The 20684-nt window shown below is 33.3% G+C and overlaps 2 protein-coding genes across 7 annotated transcripts; both read right to left on the bottom strand.

Annotated features, from left to right (window-relative positions):
* Positions 1-1143, bottom strand: LOC106125983 (protein HGH1 homolog). The gene has a single exon (XM_013323397.1). It carries the CDS (start codon positions 1093-1095, stop codon positions 13-15), a length of 1083 nt encoding a protein of 360 aa, XP_013178851.1. The 5' UTR covers positions 1096-1143; the 3' UTR covers positions 1-12.
* Positions 1144-2753: 1610 nt separating this feature from the next.
* sosie (oogenesis-related protein sosie) lies at positions 2754-19819 on the bottom strand. Of its 6 annotated transcripts, none has more exons than XM_013323412.1 (5): positions 19698-19819; positions 15031-15181; positions 6058-6198; positions 3653-3823; positions 2754-3068 (listed from the first exon to the last, which is right to left on the bottom strand). In XM_013323412.1, exons 2-5 carry the CDS (start codon positions 15173-15175, stop codon positions 2995-2997), a joined length of 531 nt encoding a protein of 176 aa, XP_013178866.1. In that variant the 5' UTR covers positions 15176-15181; positions 19698-19819; the 3' UTR covers positions 2754-2994. The 6 variants fall into 6 exon arrangements, with proteins under 6 accessions (XP_013178866.1, XP_013178868.1, XP_013178869.1 ...); XM_013323414.1 differs by lacking the exon at positions 15031-15181 and adding an exon at positions 17531-17714 and having other exon boundaries at positions 19698-19818; XM_013323415.1 differs by lacking the exon at positions 15031-15181 and adding an exon at positions 16187-16336 and having other exon boundaries at positions 19698-19818.
* Positions 19820-20684: the final 865 nt, after the last annotated feature.

The following is a 20684-nucleotide window of genomic DNA, read 5'->3' as shown; positions in this document are numbered from 1 at the left end:
AGTTATTTTATATTATACTTCATTCAAATACTCAGCGTCCATTTTTTCAAATTTCTCAACCATGTCTTCAGGTATATCTACCTTAGAAAGATCATCTGCTCCAACTTCTTCTTCTTTCTGTATTAAAATATCAACCACATTCTCACAAGCTAAACGGACAGACGGTTCTTTTTCCCACTTATGTAACTCTCTGAGTACATAATATACACCATTTTCACGTAAAATCTCTCTATATTCACGTCTAGAACATAATTTATTAAATGTTTCTAAAATCATTTTACGTATATCTACATCTATTTCTCTTTGTTTCTCTTTCGGTAGATATTGTAAAGATATAGGAAGCTTATCCATCTCATCATCAGAGTAATCCTCACCACCCATTAAAGGACCAAGTAAGTATGTTAGTAAATCTAAATCAGGACTTAGAAGGAATTTATGATATTTTACATCGAAGGTTAGATTTCTTATAGTACCAATAGCTCCACCTCTTCTTATTATTGATTTTTCGTATTGACAAAACGGTAGCAATTTTATTAATGGTACATATGGATTTTCTTTTGTCAACCAATTACGTACACGTTCACTTCGACTTAAATTACTAAACATTGGTCCAAGGTATTCTAAATTGCAACCTTTTTTGTTGTATTCCGTGTTCACGAATACATTTAAAAGATCGTTTAAATGTTTATATAATATGTCAACACATTGTTCAACGTTTTCTTCGACTCTAGTTATATTTGAAAGTATCATACATACAGCATCTGCGTGAGTTTTCTGAGCGTCTAGAATATAACCAACAAAAATGTCCACCACACTTTTGTTATCGTTCGGTTTGAGTTTTAATAGTTGTATAGAACCTTCTGAATACGCTGTTATATTTATAAGAAGCAGTAAAGCCTTTTTGGAGACATTATCCAGTTTATCATTTGTGCAATCGATGACACTTTTTAAAATATTTTCATTTCCCACTAAAATTTTGACACCATCTTCGGTACCGGATACGCCGATTAAATGATCTAGAGATATCAATTTTAGATCTATCCTCGATTCTGGTTTAAGGAATTGCTGCAGTTCGTTTAAAGTATCTTTTTCCATAATTGTACTTCGTTTTATTTTTACGTATACATGTGGTTTGTGTTTACTTATAATGTCATTGTCATTCTGACAGTTGATTAATTGTTTTTATTTTGACAGTTTTTTTTCATGCACTAGATACAAAGCTTTTGTGGCAAATTTTATTATCTGTTTCAATATTTTTTATTATTCTAATGCTTCTTAATTAAATATCACTTTTAAACGAATTTTAACTATAATCCGATTTAAAATAAATCTGTGTTGCCAGCTGTAAGAAAAGTTCTTCAACATTCGTGTTAAACATTGCATTATTAGGTCAGAAAAAATAAAACATTTATCGAGTGAGAAACATATTTATTGAAAACACCAAAACAAACCACAATATTCTAAACATACATCTAATTTAAAACATCAATACGTATAAAGAAGCTTACATCTAAATAGACTGAATGAAATAGTGCGCGTATCTAGTTAAATAGTTTGAATCTATAGATTTTAACAGCCTGTTTAAAATACAGTGCCTATCAAGACATATGTAAACTAGTGATGAATAAATAGAAAATTTCGACCTTAATTTTGTTGCAAGATTTAGAAGGGATATTAAAAATCGTAATAATTACAATATGGCACTTAATATAAGACTGAATTCGAATAGAGAGGGATATTAGAATTTAACATTTGATAATTACTATAAAACTAATGACAAACAATAATAGAATTTAGAAATTCTAACGATATATAAACTTTTTACTATACAAAACATAATTGTGAATAAAAATTTATTGAACAAGACATTTTATAACGTTATCATCGGCTCATAAATGTTTGCTTAGACTTGAGCCATGGGCGTCACCAAAAGAGAACAGAGAAGTCTACTCCCCTCCCTAAAAAATCGTTAATTTAAGGTACGTATAATCAATAACCTATTGCCAGTATTTTATTTAAGAATTAGACCAAATTGTTGATAAGTGCTCCCTTTGAAATACAGAAAAGAATGTTAACTACAAGCCTGATCTAGATCTAGATTATATCATCGGAAAGCAAAGCCCATAGCTCAAGTAAGTTACGGGTGATTAGACCAAACTGAACAACGCTAGCCAAGTGTGGTTTGACTTCAAACATATGAATTTCTTCTCAAATAAGTGCTTGTTGCGTCACGTTTAAAGCCTACATATTTAACCATCAAACTAACAAATAGTGAAGCAAATAACAGCAAAGTTTAGTTACGTATTAACTCTTTATATTATTACTTAAACTCTTAATCGTATTTTAAGTCTATTTATCGTAGTTATTAATTGCTGTGATTTTAGTGAATTAATTAAAAGCGTTAATTTTATCTGTCAAATGACATTTAACATAGACTAAATATGAAAATGACAGCTAATTTTATCATAATTATAAAACAATTAGCTGTCGCCCACTACTCCGTCCGCGTGAATATAAAAAAATCTTAATATATAGATAAGGAAAATAAAAAGCAGCTCTTCAAGGCATAAATTAAAAAAAAGTATCCTACCTCCTCACGAATTTTCAGGCATATCGGTAAAGCCATTCTTGAGTTATAAATAGTGTAACTAACACGACTTTCTTTTATATATATATAGATTTGCATTCTGTTCGTAAATTTATTTTTCATTATATTGTAGAATTATTTAAAATGAATATATTAAGCTGTGGCTACACAATAATGTAATTTTTTTTTAATTTTATGACCTGGTAACATAGACCTTTAGGTCATATCTTATTTGGAAAACGTTCGTTACTTTGGAATGTAATTATTGAATAACGTTAGTCATAGATTAGATATGAAAGTGACATTTAATTTAATACCTACTACAATCTTATGAGACAATTTCAATAATGGATACTCATGTTAGAATTAAAAATGAAATAAAAACTAGAAAAAACATTAAGGACCGATTAATAAAATACAATTTTCCTTAAGCTAGTGACGAAGATGATCGCAAAGATGGAAGTCTTGAGAATTTCAGCATCTGAAAATATGCATGTTAAAATTATAACGGAAAACAAAAGCTAAGCAAAGATTTGAAATTGGATTGAAATTGATAAATTCGTGTATAATAACCTCTGCTTTCATCATCAACTCACTATACTTCCCCACTGAGGGTCTCGGAGCCTAACAGACATTGGGACATGGCGGGATTCGAACCTTGGACCTGCAGATCGCAAGTAAACCCCTGAACCATCAACTCTCTTATACGTAGCTTACACTCACACACAGAAAACAGGCGTTAAGTGGAAGAAATTCCAACTACAGTCTGATGAGTGTGCGTCCCGGAGGCCTAATTTAGTCCCCTTTCCCTTCCCCCCTTTTTATTGTAAGGGAAGGATGGGAAGTTGAAGTGGACTTTCCGGAAGAGAGGATGCATGGGAAGGGAAAATATTTTCTTTCTGTGCATCCTGTCCTCCGTCGATTAAAGGTAGGCAACACATATGCGATTGCGTATGTCTATGGGCAACGGTCACTTCGCTATTTTAGCGATTTCCGGTGGCCGCTCGCTCGTTTGCCACCTTATGATATAAAAAAACACTTTATGATTTGTGAACTACTACTTACCGCTGCAAGTATATTCACGTTCCCTGTATCCACTCTCGGTATCACAAAGGCAGATCTTATCTTGTGGAGTCAGGACACGGAGATGTGGCTGTGCGTTGCCGGTAATGTTGGGTGCACCGCACACCAAGCCATCGTTACATTCATCGCTGTTCGCACAAACGTGGTAAAGAACTGAAATAAATCATAATAAAAATTATCAGTGGGACGTCTGTTTATCTGTGGTTTGTCTGTTAATCTGTGACTCGTTTGTTTATCTGTGGTTTGTATATGGAGGGCAAAGAGTATAAAAAAGTAGAGAGTCACAAAAAGAAAGGGGAGTTGCAACCTACAAAGAATTGGGTAAGGAAAGGAATGATGATTCGTGGGTTCTCTGATGAATATTGTAAATAAGGAAATAATTAAAGTCTACTCAATAACTATAAGGGTAAGACTGAAAATTCCACGGAAAATGTTTGGAAATGAGAATATAACAAACCTAACTAAACAATTTTACCTTTATAAGGCAGTAATTATAGATGTATGAAAAATAAACATGTTTCTACCATTAATTTCGACGCTCAAACTTTACAAAATAAATTTATAGTCAATAAGTAAGATTGTTAGCTAATATAGCTTGTTAAAATAATTTCTCTTTTTCACTGAATTCAACCGTGAAATCTTAATAAAACCGTTTGAATATCGGCTTAAGATATTTTAAATATATAATAGAACATAAGTACTAAAGGTGTCTTTATATTTTAGCGTGTCGAAGTTAATAAGTTAGTTATAATATTTTAATATTGCGACCAGAAAAAATCCATTGTTTAGGTTGACGACCATTTTATTTTAACTCGATTTCCTCGCAATGACCTTGCATTAAATCCTTCGTTCACAATCTTGATTCCTTTTCCCGCGCAAACGACTTTGACTTTCGGCCATTTTGAAAGTTATAAACGTCAAATCGCAATCGTTTATTTCATCTAAACATGAAAGTTAGCCCTTGTTCGTAATTAGTTATTATTTTTTTAAATGTAGAGCAAAATGTTACCTTTTTACGTGTATTTAATCTCTATCTGATGTTTTAGGTTAGTTTAATGGAATCAAAGTCACGAATACCCTTAATCGTTTTATGTGTATGTATTTTTTTTGTTTAAAACTAATTATTATTTGAAAGTAGCTGTCGACGGCGACTCCGTCCGCGCGGGATTTAAAAAAAAACCTGAGTAGTCTATGTGTTCTTCCAGACTATGTTCTATATGTGTGACAAATTTCATCGAGATCCTTTCAGCCAATCTGGAGATACCTTATAACATCTATCCATCTGTCTATTCAAACATTCGCATTTACAATATTAGTAAGAAGTTAATTGCGAAATATTAAATTAAAAGTTAAAGAGAGAAATGTCAATATTTAAAAAAAAAGAGGCAAAAGTACTTATATAATTCTGCCAACAGAAAATTATTTTGTTATATTCAAACATTTGAATTGTTAAAACATATATTTCATTTTAAAATATTGCGAGTTTAAATATAATTAAAGTAAATGCTCGCATTTATAGCAATAAATGACCAAGACTGGTTATAAATTTGACGCCATTTTGAAAAGGTCACCATACTGTGGCAGAATATTATTTTAATATTATTTCTTATGGAAATTATTATAATTTTCTATATTTACAGCAATCTGCAGGTCCTGGGTTCGAATCCCACCATGTACCAAAGTTTTTCGATTAACGATTTACATATGTACATTTATCCGATGTTACGGTGAAGGAAAACATCGTTATGCTGCACATATCTGAGAAAGTCAAAGATATGTGTGAAGTCGCAGCACTTGGTCAGTGTGGTTGACTATGGCTTAATCACCCTTAACTTAAGGTAGGCTCCGAGCCCCTCAGTGGGGACGTATAGTGAGCTGATGATGATGACAGTTTGCAAACGATTGAGTTACGATATAAATTCATCTAGTACAGTTCTTTCTTAGACAACAAATGTACTCTTTATTTTTGTGCAGAGTGAAGAGTTCTTACTTTTTATTTAAATTACTGAAGGTTTGCTATGCTATTATAAAGCGGAAGAGTTTGTTTAAACGCGCTAATCTCAGGAACTACTGGTCCCATTTGAAAAATTCTTTTTTGTTGTATAGTCCATTTATAGAGGAAGGCTTTAAGCTATAAAACATTACGCTGCGTCAAATAGTTTTTTTTAAATTCCGCGTGGACGGAGTCGCGGGTGACAGAAAGACCAAAGAAAGTATGGATTATGTTAAAGGGGATATATGTAAGAAGGGAGTGGATTCAGGCATGGTTGATAGAGATGTATGGTGGACATACTGTCCATAGGGATAAGGGCAGATTGATTATGATCTAGACAAACTTATTACTTGTATTAGAGATAAATAAAGTGAGTTAAACATGAATGACTTACGTTTCGATTGAGCCTCGCATTGTCCGTTCAATGGTGGAGAGTTATCACCGCAGAGACATCTTGTCACCGAGTCGTAATGAGTTCTGACGCATGATGAGCTGCTGATGCCCGCGCAATCAGCTTGACGGGAGCACGGACGGGCTGGAAGATAAGACACATGCAAGCGTTTGTTTAAAAAAAATAATTCAACCGTATCACTCTATAAATGGATGGGCGTAAGACGTAATATTTTGTGCCTATTTGATTTTCGTCACGCGTTTAAGGAATGAAGCAATAGAAAGCAATCGCCTATCCATTTATAAAGAGCATTGCCTTTATGAATACTTTGTGTTATAACCTCCTTTTTATGGTTCGAATAGCATTCATACTTTATTTTACTGTATCGATTAATTTACTAATATTATAAATGCGAATGTTTAGATGTTTGTTAGAAAGTATATTCAGAACGGCTGTATAGATCTCGGAGAAATTTGTCATAGATGTAGAACAGTCTGAAAGAACACATAGGCTACTAAGTTATTTTTTTTTAATTTCGCGCTGTTGAATTTCGATGCAGTATTAAAATGTGAATTATTAAAATGGCCCTGCTATAGTGATAAAATTATTATTTAGTTATTCGCCTCTCCGTTGCTATGAAAGAATAACCTAAAATGTTTTATAAAAGTAAATTACGCGCTATTAATAAAACTGAAAAGGTCATCGCGGTAAAATAAGCCTAAAAATATCGTATGGAATATCACATTTACAACACAGATTGCATAAATTTGCCGCGCTTTTTTTAACTGTCATGTATTTTTTTAATGTCAAATGTCATGAACTTTCTGCCAAGTGTCCATTTACAACCAAAATAGTTTTGGAAAGACTTTTTCGCACTTCGAAATGTAACTTTTGCTCGTTAAAAGAAAATCAAGAAAAACAACAAAGTTTGTAGTTTTATTTCACGTGATTACAAAATTTTGTTGTTTTTGGTAATTTTTTTTTTTGAAGTACGTAGAAATTAGTAGAGTTTTTTAGTCTCTAAAAATATATTTAATGTTTTTCTCTTATTGATTTTAATGTTTTCTAATTCCATTCCTATTTTCTGTATGAGAATTTGGATAACACTGGCCACCAAATAAAAATCATTTCAACGTCAAAAAATGGCGGTAAACTCGCGTGCCCGAGTATGCAAATACAGCAGGGGGCATAATAAATGATAGCCCGTAGAAAGGTTAGCTTGAAATGAGGCTTTTTACATTTTTTTTGTTGAAGAAACGGCCTATTTCTTTCTTATCGTATTAATCATTACTTATTTTTATAACTGCGTGTTGTTTAGTCTTTGAAAATTTTCCCGCGTACATGTCAAAGTTTAAAAAAAAAGAATCGAATTTAAATATCGAACATTTTTTTTTTTAAATGCAGAAAGTTTCCTGCCAGAAACAACCATAGTAAAAACTTATTCCAAAATGAATTCTTACTATCGTTGCATTAGATTAACACCTGATAAACGAAAATACACCTTCCTGCATTGAAGTTAAGTACAAATTAAAACAACATCGTAGCTAATTTGAAATTCCTTTACAGATAAAAACAGTGGCTACAAGCAACACGAAAGGGTAGAAAGTCATCCAAATAACGAAGACCTATATTCTTTAATAAATCCAACGGCTCTAAAGGTCTATGTTAGTTGGATGTATAAATCTACCACGCTTCCGTAGTGGAAATATCGTAAAGCGCCATCTATTAGCATGTATCTGGGTTAAGGCGAAAACAGAGCAAAGATTATAATAGTAATTAAAGTACACAGATTAAAAATTACTAACCTATAACAAATAATTTATATAAAATTATTTACCAAATTACATTTATAATAATATTACGTTAAAATAGGAGCTAAAGAACATAACCTCTTTTCAGTTTTTGACGTTTCATCCATGACTTTGTTGTCGTTCACAACTCCGTCCGCGTGGACATATATAAAAAACTTAATTAGTGTAGTAGTTAGTAACCCATTCATCAATCCACATCACATCCATCTAAACATTCGCATTTATAATATTAGTAAGTTAAATAAAAAGCAACTCTTCAAGGCATAATAAATAGTATCCCATGTCCGTCTCCTGGCTCTAAGCTACCTCCTCACAAATTTTCAGTCATATCGGTAGAGCCGATCTTGAGTTATAAATAGTGTAACTAACACCACTTTCTTTTATATATATAGATATATTTAAATATATATTGTGACAAGGGAGTAAATATGTAAAAAAAAATGAACAAATGAAGCTATGCTTTTTAAACTTAATCTTAGGTTACCGTAAAGACCTAGTTACACAACCTTCGCTGTAAGGTTACACGAAGTTTACTTTTAAATATAGATTAGAAAGAGCGAAAAGGTAAAGGTATTTTAAAGCCACGAAAATTAAAAACACAATTTAGTTTTAATTGTATACTGTTTTTAAAGGCAAAGGAATTATGGATATTCAGCCAGAAAACTAAAACGCAATTAATTAAAAATATCGTCTTTAGAGGCAAAGGAATTTTTGATATTCAGCCACTAAAATTAAATGCAATTATTTTTTGTTTTGCGTCGCGAGCGTCTGTGGCTCAGGGGTCAAGCACTTGACTTGCAATCTGCAGGTCCTGGGTTCGAATCCCGCCATCTACCAATGTGTTTTTCATTTATTTATCCGACGTTACGGTGAAGGAAAACATCGTGATGCTGCACATATCTAACAAACTCAAACATATGTGTGAAGTCAACCTGCACTAGGCCAGTGTGGTTGACTATGGCCTAATCACCCTTACTTAGGGTAGACTCCGAGCCCCTAAACGGGAACGTATAGTGAGCTGATGATGACGATGACATTTTTTTTTTTATATTTTATCATTTTTTATAAAAGCAAAAGAATTCTTAACGTTCAGAAATCAAACGCAATATACTGAAATAATCACGAACAATTAAATGAATGCCCGCCATTTCCATCATGCGATCATCAAATTAAATACTTATATTAATATTATTTCTTTGTTTATTATTATTAATAACGTGTTAAGATTTATTACAGTGATAATATTTGTAACAATATATACTTAAATTGAAACTAGAACTAAAAAAAACAATGCTTATAAGTTAATTTGTGATTTTAGACAGGGCCGGCCTAAGGGAAGGGCGCGGTTGGACGACCCAGGGCGCTGGACAGAAAGGGGCGCTACAAATCTGTGGCTTTGTAGCGCCACTTTCTGTCAGCGGGCTTTAACAGTGATAGAGCCCGATTTAACATGTTCGCACGAATTGGTCTCGCCCGGTAAGATACCACGACCACACAGAAGACAGGCGTCAAGTGGAAGCAATTCCGCGTTTCGTCTGATTAGTTTGCGTCCCGGAGGCCTAATTTAGTCCTCTTTCCCTTCACACCCTTTTCCTTATAAGGAAATGATGGGAAGTGGAAGTGGACTTTCCGGATGAGGGGATGCATGGAAAGGGAAATTATTTTCTTTCTGTGCATCCTCTCCTCCGTCGATTAAAGGTAGGCAACGCATATCCAATTGCGTATGTATATGGGCAACGTTCACTTCGCTATTTCAGCGATTTCAGGTGGACGCTCGCTCGTTTGCCACTTTATGATATAAAAAAAATAGGTATAGGTCATAGAGTTACAATATTAATCTTTTGAATGTTTTTTCTTAACTAACAGACGGCAAATCAATAAGCGAAATATATAGGACTAATTGACCGCTACTCACAGACATTAAATTGTTCAGCTCAGCTGAACTACACGGGATGTCTTATCATATGGCGGAGGATATCAAATTATAAGAAAAGTCATAAAAGTTAATGTAACTTTTAAACAAAAATAGTTGAATTTTTTATAGTATTATTCACCGTGTAGTTATCGATCTTGTTATACACCATAACCGTTTTATTGTTGAATTTTGGGACACGCTGTATAAGATCTAGAACTTAAGTTAATATAAATCTTAATCCAAATAAAATTCATTGACTTATTTAAATAAAGTTCGTTGAACATTTTCATTTGTTTTGTTTTAGTTAGAACTTTATAAAATTGTTCGAATTATTTAGACTTGGACGAAATAATTCAAGCATTGGGGTGTATTTTGACTGAAGGTAGCATTGGTAGCGGAGCCCTAATTTTTTTTATATATCATAAGGTGGCAAACGAGCGAGCGGCCACCTGAAAACACTGATATAGCGAAGTGACCGTTGCCCATAGACATACGCAATTGCATATGCGTTGCCTACCTTTAATCGACGGAGAGGATGCACAGAAAGAAAATATTTTCCCTTTCCATGCATCCTCTCATCCGGAAAGTCCTCTTTTCCTTCCCAACCGTTTTCTTATAAGAAGAACGGTGGCAACCATTCATTAAGTACATCATTAATCCTCATCCAAAATTCGATACTTAATAAGCATCAGTTGTAAAACTAATCTATCGCAAATAGACATACTATAGTAAAGTAAATAATAAAAAAACTTTGCGCTATGTAAATCTGTGGACAAAAATGTATATTTTAAATTTCGTAAATTCTTTCAAATAAACTTAACTTTAGTGTAAACTACCCCTAACAACTGAATTGCGATTGAAATTCTAACATACAAAGTTCATTGTTCAATTACAGCAATCATTTAAGGAATGTATTCCTCAAAACCGTGTTATTTCGAAGAAACGTCAGCCCAATTTAACATATCATCATCATCAGCTCACTATACGTCCCAATCGAGGGGCTTGGAGCGTACCCTAATTTAAGGGTGATTAGGGCATAGTCAACCACGCTGGACAAGTGCGGGTTGACTTCACACATTTGTTTGACTTTCTCAGATATGTGCAGTATCATGATGTTTTCCTTCACCGTAAAAACATTTAATGTCTAACAATTTCATTGTCGCGCATAGAGCGTCGGTGGTTCAGGGGTCAAGCACTTGATTTGCAATCTGCAAGTCCTGGGTTCGAATCCCGTCATGTACTAATGTTTTTCGATTTCTGATTTACATATGTACATTTATCCGACGTTCTTACGGTGAAGAAAAACATCGTGATGCTGCACATATCTGAGAAGATATTAAAAGATATGTGTAAAGTCAACCCGCACTTGGCCAGCGTGGTTGACTATGGCCTAATCACCCTTAACTTAGGGTCGGCTCCGAGCCCCTCAGTGGGGACATATAGTGAGCTGATGACGATGATGATGATGATGAATTTCATTGTAATTTGTTAATTACTTTTAAAACAAAGCGTATAAACAAACAAGGATATTTAGTCAGCGACTGAGGCGCTTCTATCGCGGTTCGTACTGTCATAAAATAAATAAAACTACCAAAAATGCCATAAAAGAATAAATCCTATACAGCTACAGTTTAACAAGAATCTTGTAATACTTTTTTGACACTAATAAAGGGGCGCTAGTGAGCTGTGATAATTTAGTTTGATGATGTCCACAAGTCAAATAACATTGTCGGTCGCGTCAGACAAAATCAACTGTAACAAGAACTAACCAAACTCTTTTATAATCCTGTTAACTCTTTTACTAATAAATAACAAAGATTGGCTGTATATAAGCCATTTAGTTAAAAGAAAAAGCACATAACAATCGCGCTGTGGCTCTACGAGTAATACCTTTGCCTTTGAAAAACTTAGCGTGACATACGTCATACATTTTCGCGCCATTTTTTGCGTCATGTCAAAGGCGCATACGAGTTTAGCATCGGCATTGCTCTGGCCATTTGAATATTTCCAAGGGACTAAGCATATCATTATGCTAATTTTGCATGCATGTGCGCAGTTTGCCTTCCTCGGAAGCAGTCTTCTTGTCCTTTATTTTCTTTACTGTATTCTACACATATACTATGAGTTAAAACATGCATAAATCGGCGCCATATTGTGACGTCAGAGCACAAAAAACGTAGGTTACACTGACCGACATTAATGTTATGTTATTTTACGATCGTACTTTTATCATCTGTAATTTACTAACGATTTATTACTGGTCAAGGTCACAGGATAAAAATAATAAAATTAAGAAAAGAGGTTGTATTTCCGTTAATTTTGACATTTAAAAAAATACTGTGAAGTTAGCAATAATATACAAAAGCAATAATTGTTTCTAGGTTATAAATAACGCAATGTTTTAAAGATAAGTTACTTGTTATTCACGAAGCGAAAAAATTAAAAATGTACGAGTCTATACTACTACTATTGTAACTTTTCTAATGGAATCATCTATAAATACTTAATGGGGTGACATTTAGAAACATGTTGTTAATTTTTCATGAACTGAACTCACGACAAGAATTGAGCTATTCCTAATTTATCGACGAAACTGTCGAATACGCGGTTTTAAAAAAAAATAGTAGTCTATGTGTTCTTCCAGACAATGTTCTACATCTATGACAAATTTAATTAAAAACCATGCAGAAGTTCTAGAGATACCTTCTAACATACATCTAAACATTCGCATTTATAATATTAGTAATATCTCGTAAAGAAAAGTTACAAGCACGTATTCTAACATTATTCCAGTACAGCACTTAAAATCAACGCTGTAATCGCTGGACTGGAATAGTATAAACCGAACATTAAAATCTAAATCAATAAATATCTTTGAATAAAAGTTACAATGTAACATAGATGTCGTTTTATTGTCCGCCATCTTGTCATTGGTACAGCATGGTACTGACTAATAAAAGGCGGGAATCGTAAAACTGTTGTAGATTTTATCATTGAATTATTGGTAAAATAACATTAGGCATACATAAAAAGAAACAAGATTATTTAGTATCGGAATGAAATAACACAATAATTTATACTATTTTGGTCCATTTAATCGTGTAATGCGTAAGAAACACACATTTTTAAAAATCTCACGTGAGATTAGGGGAAGGGGAATTATTGAATAAAATCACATCCTACAAAAAATAAAAAAAAACACCTCACGTAATTTATGGACGCCCAGTAATCTTGAGTAAGGATTAAATTAAATCTAAGTGTAGTAGGTATTTTTTTATATATCATAAGGTGGCAAACGAGCGAGCGGCCACCTGAAATCGCTGAAATAGCGAAGTGACCGTTGCCCATAGACATAAGCAATTGCATATACGTTGCCTAACTTTAATCGACGGAGGAGAGGATGCACAGAAAGATAATATCTCCCATTTCCATGCATCCTCTCATCCGGAAAATCCACTTCCACTTCCCATCCTTTCCTTATAAGAAAAAGTGTGGGAAGGGAAAGAGGATTAATTTTGGCCTCCGGGACGCACACTCATCAGACTGTAGTTGGAATTGCTTCCCCTTGACGCCTGTCTTCTATGTGGTCGTGGTATTTCACCGTGCGAGCCGTTACAATTCGTGCGAAGATGTTAAAGCGGGCTCTACCACTGTTAAAATAATTGAATATTGTTAATTATAGTTAAACGTGTATTTAGTTTTGTTATTCAAAGGTATCCATTGGTTACGTCGTAAAATAAGGTTACACTTTAAGATCATTAATCAAAATGTCAGTTAACGTTAAAAATGTAACGTTAGAATGATTGATTAAATTCAAATGGCATTTCTAAATGTTACATATACTTAAAGTCAAAAGTGTAAATTTTGTTAGCCATTTTATATATTCTGTAATTCCTTAACCTTTTGAAGACAGGCGTGAAGTGGAAGCAATTCCGCGTTTCGTGTGATGAGTGTGCGTCCCGGAGGCCTAATTTAGTCCTCTTTCCCTTCCCACCCTTTTTCTTATAAGGAAAGGATGGGAAGTGGAAGTGGACTTTCCGGATGAGAGGATGCATGGAAGGGGAAAATATTTTCTTTCTGTGCATCCTCTCCTCCGTCGATTAAAGGTAGGCAACGCATATGCAATTGTGTATGTCTATGGGCAACGGTCACTTTGCAATTTTGATCGATTTCAGGTGACCGCTCGCTTGTTTACCACCTTATGATATAAAAAAAACCTAAAACGTTATTTAGTCTATGCTATAAGTCAATAACACTTTTGTTTATTTAATATAACAACATTAATCATTTGTATTACGATCCCTAAAGATTATTTAAATATTTGATTCTGAAATATGAAATAGAAGTATTCAAGTTATCGTGTTATTTATCTGTATGTATTTTGTTATCGTAAATTAAAAGTATTGTATGACGGCCATCTAAACATTCGCATTTATAATATTAGTAACATCTGCATTTTGAATGTAATAATTTTATCATTTTGACAGCTGTCATTTTTAAATCATAAGGGATGTGAAACAATTTAGCCGTACCAGAAGTACGAGAAATCGGTTTTCTCGTAAAAAATATCTACCCTCATGTAATTACTAATACGATTCGTAATAATTTTTTTAATATATTTTATAACATTATAATGGTAAATTTGAAATCTGTCTAGCATGGGTGTCGCCAGCCGGTGATCTACGCATGATCCAGGTAAGGAGGGAGTTCCAGTAGTTAATTCTTTTTTATTACAAAGAAAATTCATGTCAACGTATTTATAATTTTTTAATGAGAAACTAACAAATAGTTTTTGAGTTTGACCTAAAGAGATTGTAGGCATCTTAGTACTTCGTGGCGTCTAGAAAGCGTAACTCCTCCTATCCAATTTGACGACGTCCATGCTTTCTTATTAGTAGTATTAAGTAAAAAAATTCTATACATTTAATATAAGTGCATATTTTGCAATTAATTATAATGAATGTGCGTAAGCATATGAATTTCTACTGCCTAAACACTTGCATAGTGTCATCTCTTTCATTCTCTTTAGAAAAACAGAGAAAACAATAAACCCGACTGACTCAGGAGTTTGATATTTTCTTGTAACCTCTTGTAACCTAAACGAGGTAATCGATTTTGATGAGTTGGTAGTCAATCTATTCGTATTCTTCTCCTGAATGTCAAGGTATCATTAGCCGGGAACAATAACGTAAAGTATTGGTTTAGTCAGCTGGGTTATTGAGACAAGTGTTTGGCAGTTTTGGATATTACCTGGCGGAGCAGTAGGGGCTACTTCCTTTGGTGGCTGGGTGTTACTCTTTCCGAAGGTCGTGAGTGCTTCTGATGACTCTCCAGTCAGCCAACCGACCAGCAATAGTGGCAGAATGGCAGCCGCTGCTTGTTTTCTGCACCACATCTCGATCTTCCATAATATACGCATTGTGTGTGACTAGTTTTATTATTTATGGTCAAATGTATTTTTTTTTTCGTCTATGACTCACTCGAATGTGATTGGCTTAATTTACGAGTGGTTAAAGAAATGTCAGTTTGACATTTAAATATGGTTCTTTTTTTCTGTGATTTAATAAAATTGGATAAAGTAAATTTGAATTATTTTATTTCATAAGAAGGTTACTAAATTCAAAAGCTAATAAGATTCAAAGATGAAGAAATACATTGGAGAATTTGTAGTTTTCGTCGATCCAAATTCAAAATGTAAAGGAATTGTAGATATTTTTTTAATATATATTTTTATATCTGGATCAAGATGTGGTGTTGAATATTCGTTTTATTTAGATTTTTTGCGATGTTTAGTGTATAATTATTGATAAATGATAGTTTTGAGGTACAGTTGGAGTTTTATGTTTCGATTTTTTACGTCAAGTAAACTAAAAAGCGTAAACAATTCACAACTGTCAAGGATGAGTTCCTGATTTTTTTAAATTGAAGTTTTTTATGATTATGTGTAATTTGTAAGGTGTTTTAATGAGCTTGCAATGTACACATGCATGATGTGTGTGCTTGTTTGTCTGTTTTTTTTTATAATCACCATGAATTTCAACTTCCGAAACTATACAAAAACTTCTATACCTGACTATAGATCTTGACACTTATAAATATTGTCATCCCTTTTATTATCTTTGATATAATAGAGACAATAATATTAGTACAGTCAGCTGCATAAATATGTATACACTGTTAAAACCTTAAGAACTTGTATCGCTCACGAATTAGTCAAAATATAATATTAGTTGGAAGCGTAATGTCTGTATAAATAGAAGTATTTGAAGATTTTAAATAATTACTTATGTGGTTGACTATACAAGTGTGTAGCTGATGGTCTATAGTCAGAGTATATATCTATAGTTTTCATACAGATATCAGTGGAAATTCATAGCGTATTTGACATTAAAAAGTAAATTCTTACCGGGTAATGGTGTAGGCGTCACGGGTTTCGGTGTTTCAGTGTTGGCTTTGCCGAATGAGGAGATGCCAAAACTTTCGGTTGACTGTACGTAGAGCCAGCCGAGTAATACAATTGTCAGTACTTTAATCATTGTTTCACTTTTATTTGTTTCTTTGTAATAAAATAATAGTTAATTATTGATTTTTTTTTGTTTTGTATGTTTTTGTTTTGTTTATAAGTAGCGTTGTTATTCTGGTTAGCTCTGTCAGAAAATATATAAAGTGTGTTTAACAGCTAGAGTACTGCAAAGTTCTCTTTACATTCACGTGGACGCCATAAATAAATTAGCTAGTTGTAGCTGTCAATTTTTGCCGCTAATAATTAAGTGATTTTTTTTTAGGTTATAGTTTGTTTGCGTTTAATTGGTCTGTTTGATTTGATTTTAAATTGTTTTAATTTCTGAATGTGCGTGTTAAAGTCAGTTGTGGTTCGATTTGCTTATTGTAGTGTTTACTTTCTGTATTTCCATTCCCTTTGAGTGGCAATTTGACATTTGACATGTGAAGGCAAATGGCGTGGGTTATAGTTTTTTTTAATTGATGTGGTGTGCGGTATTTTTATTTGCTGCCAGTTCGGTTTGTTTTACATTTAAATTGTGTATCGTAGAATTATCGAATGATTTTTATGACGATTTATGTCACTGTAGTTATTTTAATTAGCTTCATAGAATTACATCAAGAAAGTACTCACAATTTTTTACAGAAATTCCAGAACATTCGTAACTTTTCTGTAAGATCATAAAATTGCAATGACATTTTAAAAATCATGCATAAATTTGTCACATTATTTACATATAAAATAATAACAATATAATTTGGAAATATTACGCATTATTTACAAGCCAATTAGTAAAAATTTAATTTTGAATAAGAATAGAGAAATGCCCCATTTACGGAAAAAAATCTTACCCAAAGGCCAAATTCTTGTTGGAGAATGAACCGTTGAATCTGGTCTTATAATACCAAGAATTGGTCTAAACGATGCATCACTAAAACCAACAATAAAGAAAACAATTGGCAGAATGATTATTAACATTTGCCTCATTTTGTATTTTTAAAAAGTTAACCTGTCAAACATTAGTTTATGAATATTTTCTTTTACAATCTTTCGTGTGTTTTGTTTTGATTAAGTTTTTTATATTGGTAAAGATTTCTTTCTATCAAATGGGACATTAATACCAAAAGAAATATTGTGCGATGAATTTAAAAGTGTGTTGTTTTAAAAATGTGTTACATTAACATTGTGATTTGATGTGAAAACAAATATAGTGCTAAAGTCCCATTATAGATTAAAAAAAATCTTTACCCGGTGGTGGTCTGGGTGTCGCGGGAGCTGGCGGTTTCGTATTCGATACACCAAATGTACTCAAACCAATGCATTCGTAAATCAAACACGTAAATGTCAAAATGGCCGTTATTTTACACCACATCCCGAACGACGACATATTTAAGGTACGTTTCCTCGAATTGAATTTGCAACGACTTTTACACTTTATAAAAATCTATAGAAGCGAAAAACATTTAAGACAAAAGACTTTGCAAGATATAAAATAGATCGATTGACCGGTTTATACAGGATGATCAATATAAAATTGTGTCTTTCTGTTTTTTTACTAAAGATAAATTCGTTGAATATGTTCTAGTGAGAATACTGAGGAAATTTCAAACAGTAGAACCTTAAAATATTAAAATTACATAATTTAGAACATTCTCGATCTTTATAACTTTCAAAGTCTGAATTTTAAAAGCTAAATAAAATTATGTGCGGATTTATAACGCCGTGCTTTTAAAAACACAATTTTATAAAAAAACATAAGAAAAAAAAAATCAATAATTTCTTTGATTTACAATTTTTTTTTATATTATTAGATGGCAAACGAGCGAGCCACCAGAGATCGCCGAATAAGCGACGGCTGCCCATAGACATCCGAATTCAGGTACGTACTTTAAACGACACAGGAGGGGACACTCAAAAAGAAAATTGCTCCTTATGTGTATCCACTTTTCCTTCCTATCCTTTCCTTATAAGAAAAAGGGTGGGAAGGGAAAGAGGACTAAATTAGTTCTCCGGGACGCACACTCATCAGACTGTAGTTGGAATTGCTTCGCACTTGAGGCGTGTCTTCTGTGTGGTCGTGGTATTTCACCAGGAAAGGCCTATCGTACTTATTTTTAATTGCGCGCGGACTGCGGCTAAGCTAATATTTATCTTGAAGTAATGTACGATTTTGCTTTGTTTTAATAACTTAATAACTCCGCTACGAAACGGTTAGTACCTAATTTTGAATGAAATTTGAATAAATAATAGACATCTTACCTTTTTAAATCTTCTAAATGTAGACATAAAAAAAAACTATCTATCTATAAGCTAGCAGTCACATCGGACAAAGAATTAGTATATTCAAAGGGGGAACGCTGCCAGTATATTCGGAACCTTGCCTAAACGCCTTTTAATATTATACTAGTTGTCGCCGGCGACTACGTCCTCGTGGATATATAAAAAACTTAATTAGTGTAGCCTAAGAGAACAAAGTGATCCTCTGAACCTGAACCTCTTATATTTTTATATCATAAGGTGGCAAACGAGCGAGCGGCCACCTGAAACCGCTGTAATAGCAGTGACCGTTGCCCATAGACATACGCAACTACATATGCGTAGTCTACCTTCAATCGACAGAGGTGATGCACAGAAAGGAAACATTTCCATGCATCCTCTCATCCGGAAAGTCCACTTCCACTTCTTATCTTTTCCTTATAAGAAAAAGGGTAGGAAAGGACTAAATTAGTCCTCCGGGACGAATTAAAAAAACTAACGATTGCTTTGGATCGTAATGAACCTACAACGTATTTGTTCTGTATAAGAACACAAACAGACAAACAGAATATTTAAATGTACATATAACTTTATGACCAATATTTGAATACTTAATTCATTAAATCTAGCTAATATTATAAATCCTTATGTTTAGATGGATGGATGTTTCAATTTCCAGAACGGAATTTTGTCCAAGATAGAACATTGTCTGGAAGAACACATATACTCATTAAGTTTCTTTTAATGCGGACGGAGTCGCGGGAACCAGTTAATAAGACACACACTAATTTATATATTAAACTTAACCACCAAAAGTACTGTAACGGTAAAATGCTTTTTTCCTATAATATTAAAATTAAACAACAGATATAATCTTATATTTCTATATTAAATATAAGTTTGTATAGAAAACCATAATCAAAGAAAAAAAAATAAGACACAGAAGAAAAATCTGTAAAAAAAAATTAAAAAAAAATCATAGTGGAAATGACCCTTAAATAAAAAGTGCCATAAACAAAGCTGGTGCCAAAGCGTATTAGTCGCGTTTAAAAAGTTTTTATATGTTCGTTTTATTGCATTGTATCAAATTTTTTTTTTATAATTTAAATTATTTTAATATTATTTTTTAAGTTAGTTAACACTGGTTATGAATAATTACAGTTAGGCTGGGCTGCGTGCTACACTTGCGAAGTTAACCGCGGGACTAAGGTGCTTGATGTTTCTTCAAGCAAGGTTACGTCTTAGAATACAGGGTGCTATTTTATTTTACAACTAACTAGTAACTGCCAGCGATTTCGTCCGCGCCAATAAAAAAAAGATTCTTGGCAGACAGACTGACGGACAACAAAGTGGGGTATAAGGGTTCCGGTTTTTTCCTATGAGGTACGAAACCTTAAAAATCTAGTAATCTTCACCTAGAGATAGTGACAATAAAACACAAACAAACAAATCGTTCCTTTCTTTAAGACCGCGCCGGGTTTATTGACTCCTTTGTAATAAACATAATAATTTTAACTGGATATTTTATGCATAATTTTGAACTAAGTAAGCAATAGTATAACGAACTTGTTATGTTAGGTTAGTTAGAAATTATGGACAAGTAAAATTAGACATAGAAAATGACATACAAGACAGTAAGACAAGGAACTGGAGCCTTTTTTACAGGGTGCTTACAAGCTATCGTTTTTTTTTTATATCATAAAGTGGCAAACGAACGAGCGGCCACCAGAAATCGCTGAAATAGCGAAGTGACCGTTGCCCATAGACATATGCAATTGCATATGCGTTGCCTACCCTTAGTCGACGGAGGAGAGGATGCACACAAAGAAAATATTTTCCCTTTCCATGCATCCTCTCATCCGGAAAGTCCACTTGCACTTCCCATCCTTTCCTTATAAGAAAAAGGGTGGGAATTGAAAGAGGACTAAATTAGGCCTCCGGGACGTACACTCATCAGACGAAACGCGGAATTGCTTCCACTTCACGCCTGTCTTCTGTGTGGTCGTGGTATTTCACCGGGCGAGCCGGGCCAATTCGTGCGAACATGTTAAAGCGGGCTCTATCACTGTTAAAATCGTAATTTAACTTTAATTTCTTTCAGCGATTAGATGAATTATATAACATCAAGAAATTGTCATCAATTGTA

This window comes from Papilio xuthus, unplaced genomic scaffold (assembly GCF_000836235.2).
Source record: "Papilio xuthus unplaced genomic scaffold, Pxut_1.1 DF825355.1, whole genome shotgun sequence".
Taxonomy (NCBI): domain Eukaryota; kingdom Metazoa; phylum Arthropoda; class Insecta; order Lepidoptera; family Papilionidae; genus Papilio; species Papilio xuthus.
This window is presented reverse-complemented; position numbering and strand designations above follow the sequence as displayed.

Bases quoted from the DNA above. Each gene is read 5' to 3' on its own strand.
- LOC106125983 (XM_013323397.1), bottom strand. From the start codon at position 1,095: ATGGAAAAAGATACTTTAAACGAACTGCAGCAATTCCTTAAACCAGAA.
- sosie (XM_013323411.1), bottom strand. From the start codon at position 15,199: ATGCGTATATTATGGAAGATCGAGATGTGGTGCAGAAAACAAGCAGCG. The intron at 3,824-6,057 runs GTAAGTCATTCA...GATTTATTTCAG, and splicing joins ATGCGAGGCTCAATCGAAAC to TTCTTTACCACGTTTGTGCG. The intron at 3,069-3,652 runs GTAAGTAGTAGT...GCATATTTTCAG, and splicing joins ACGTGAATATACTTGCAGCG to ATGCTGAAATTCTCAAGACT.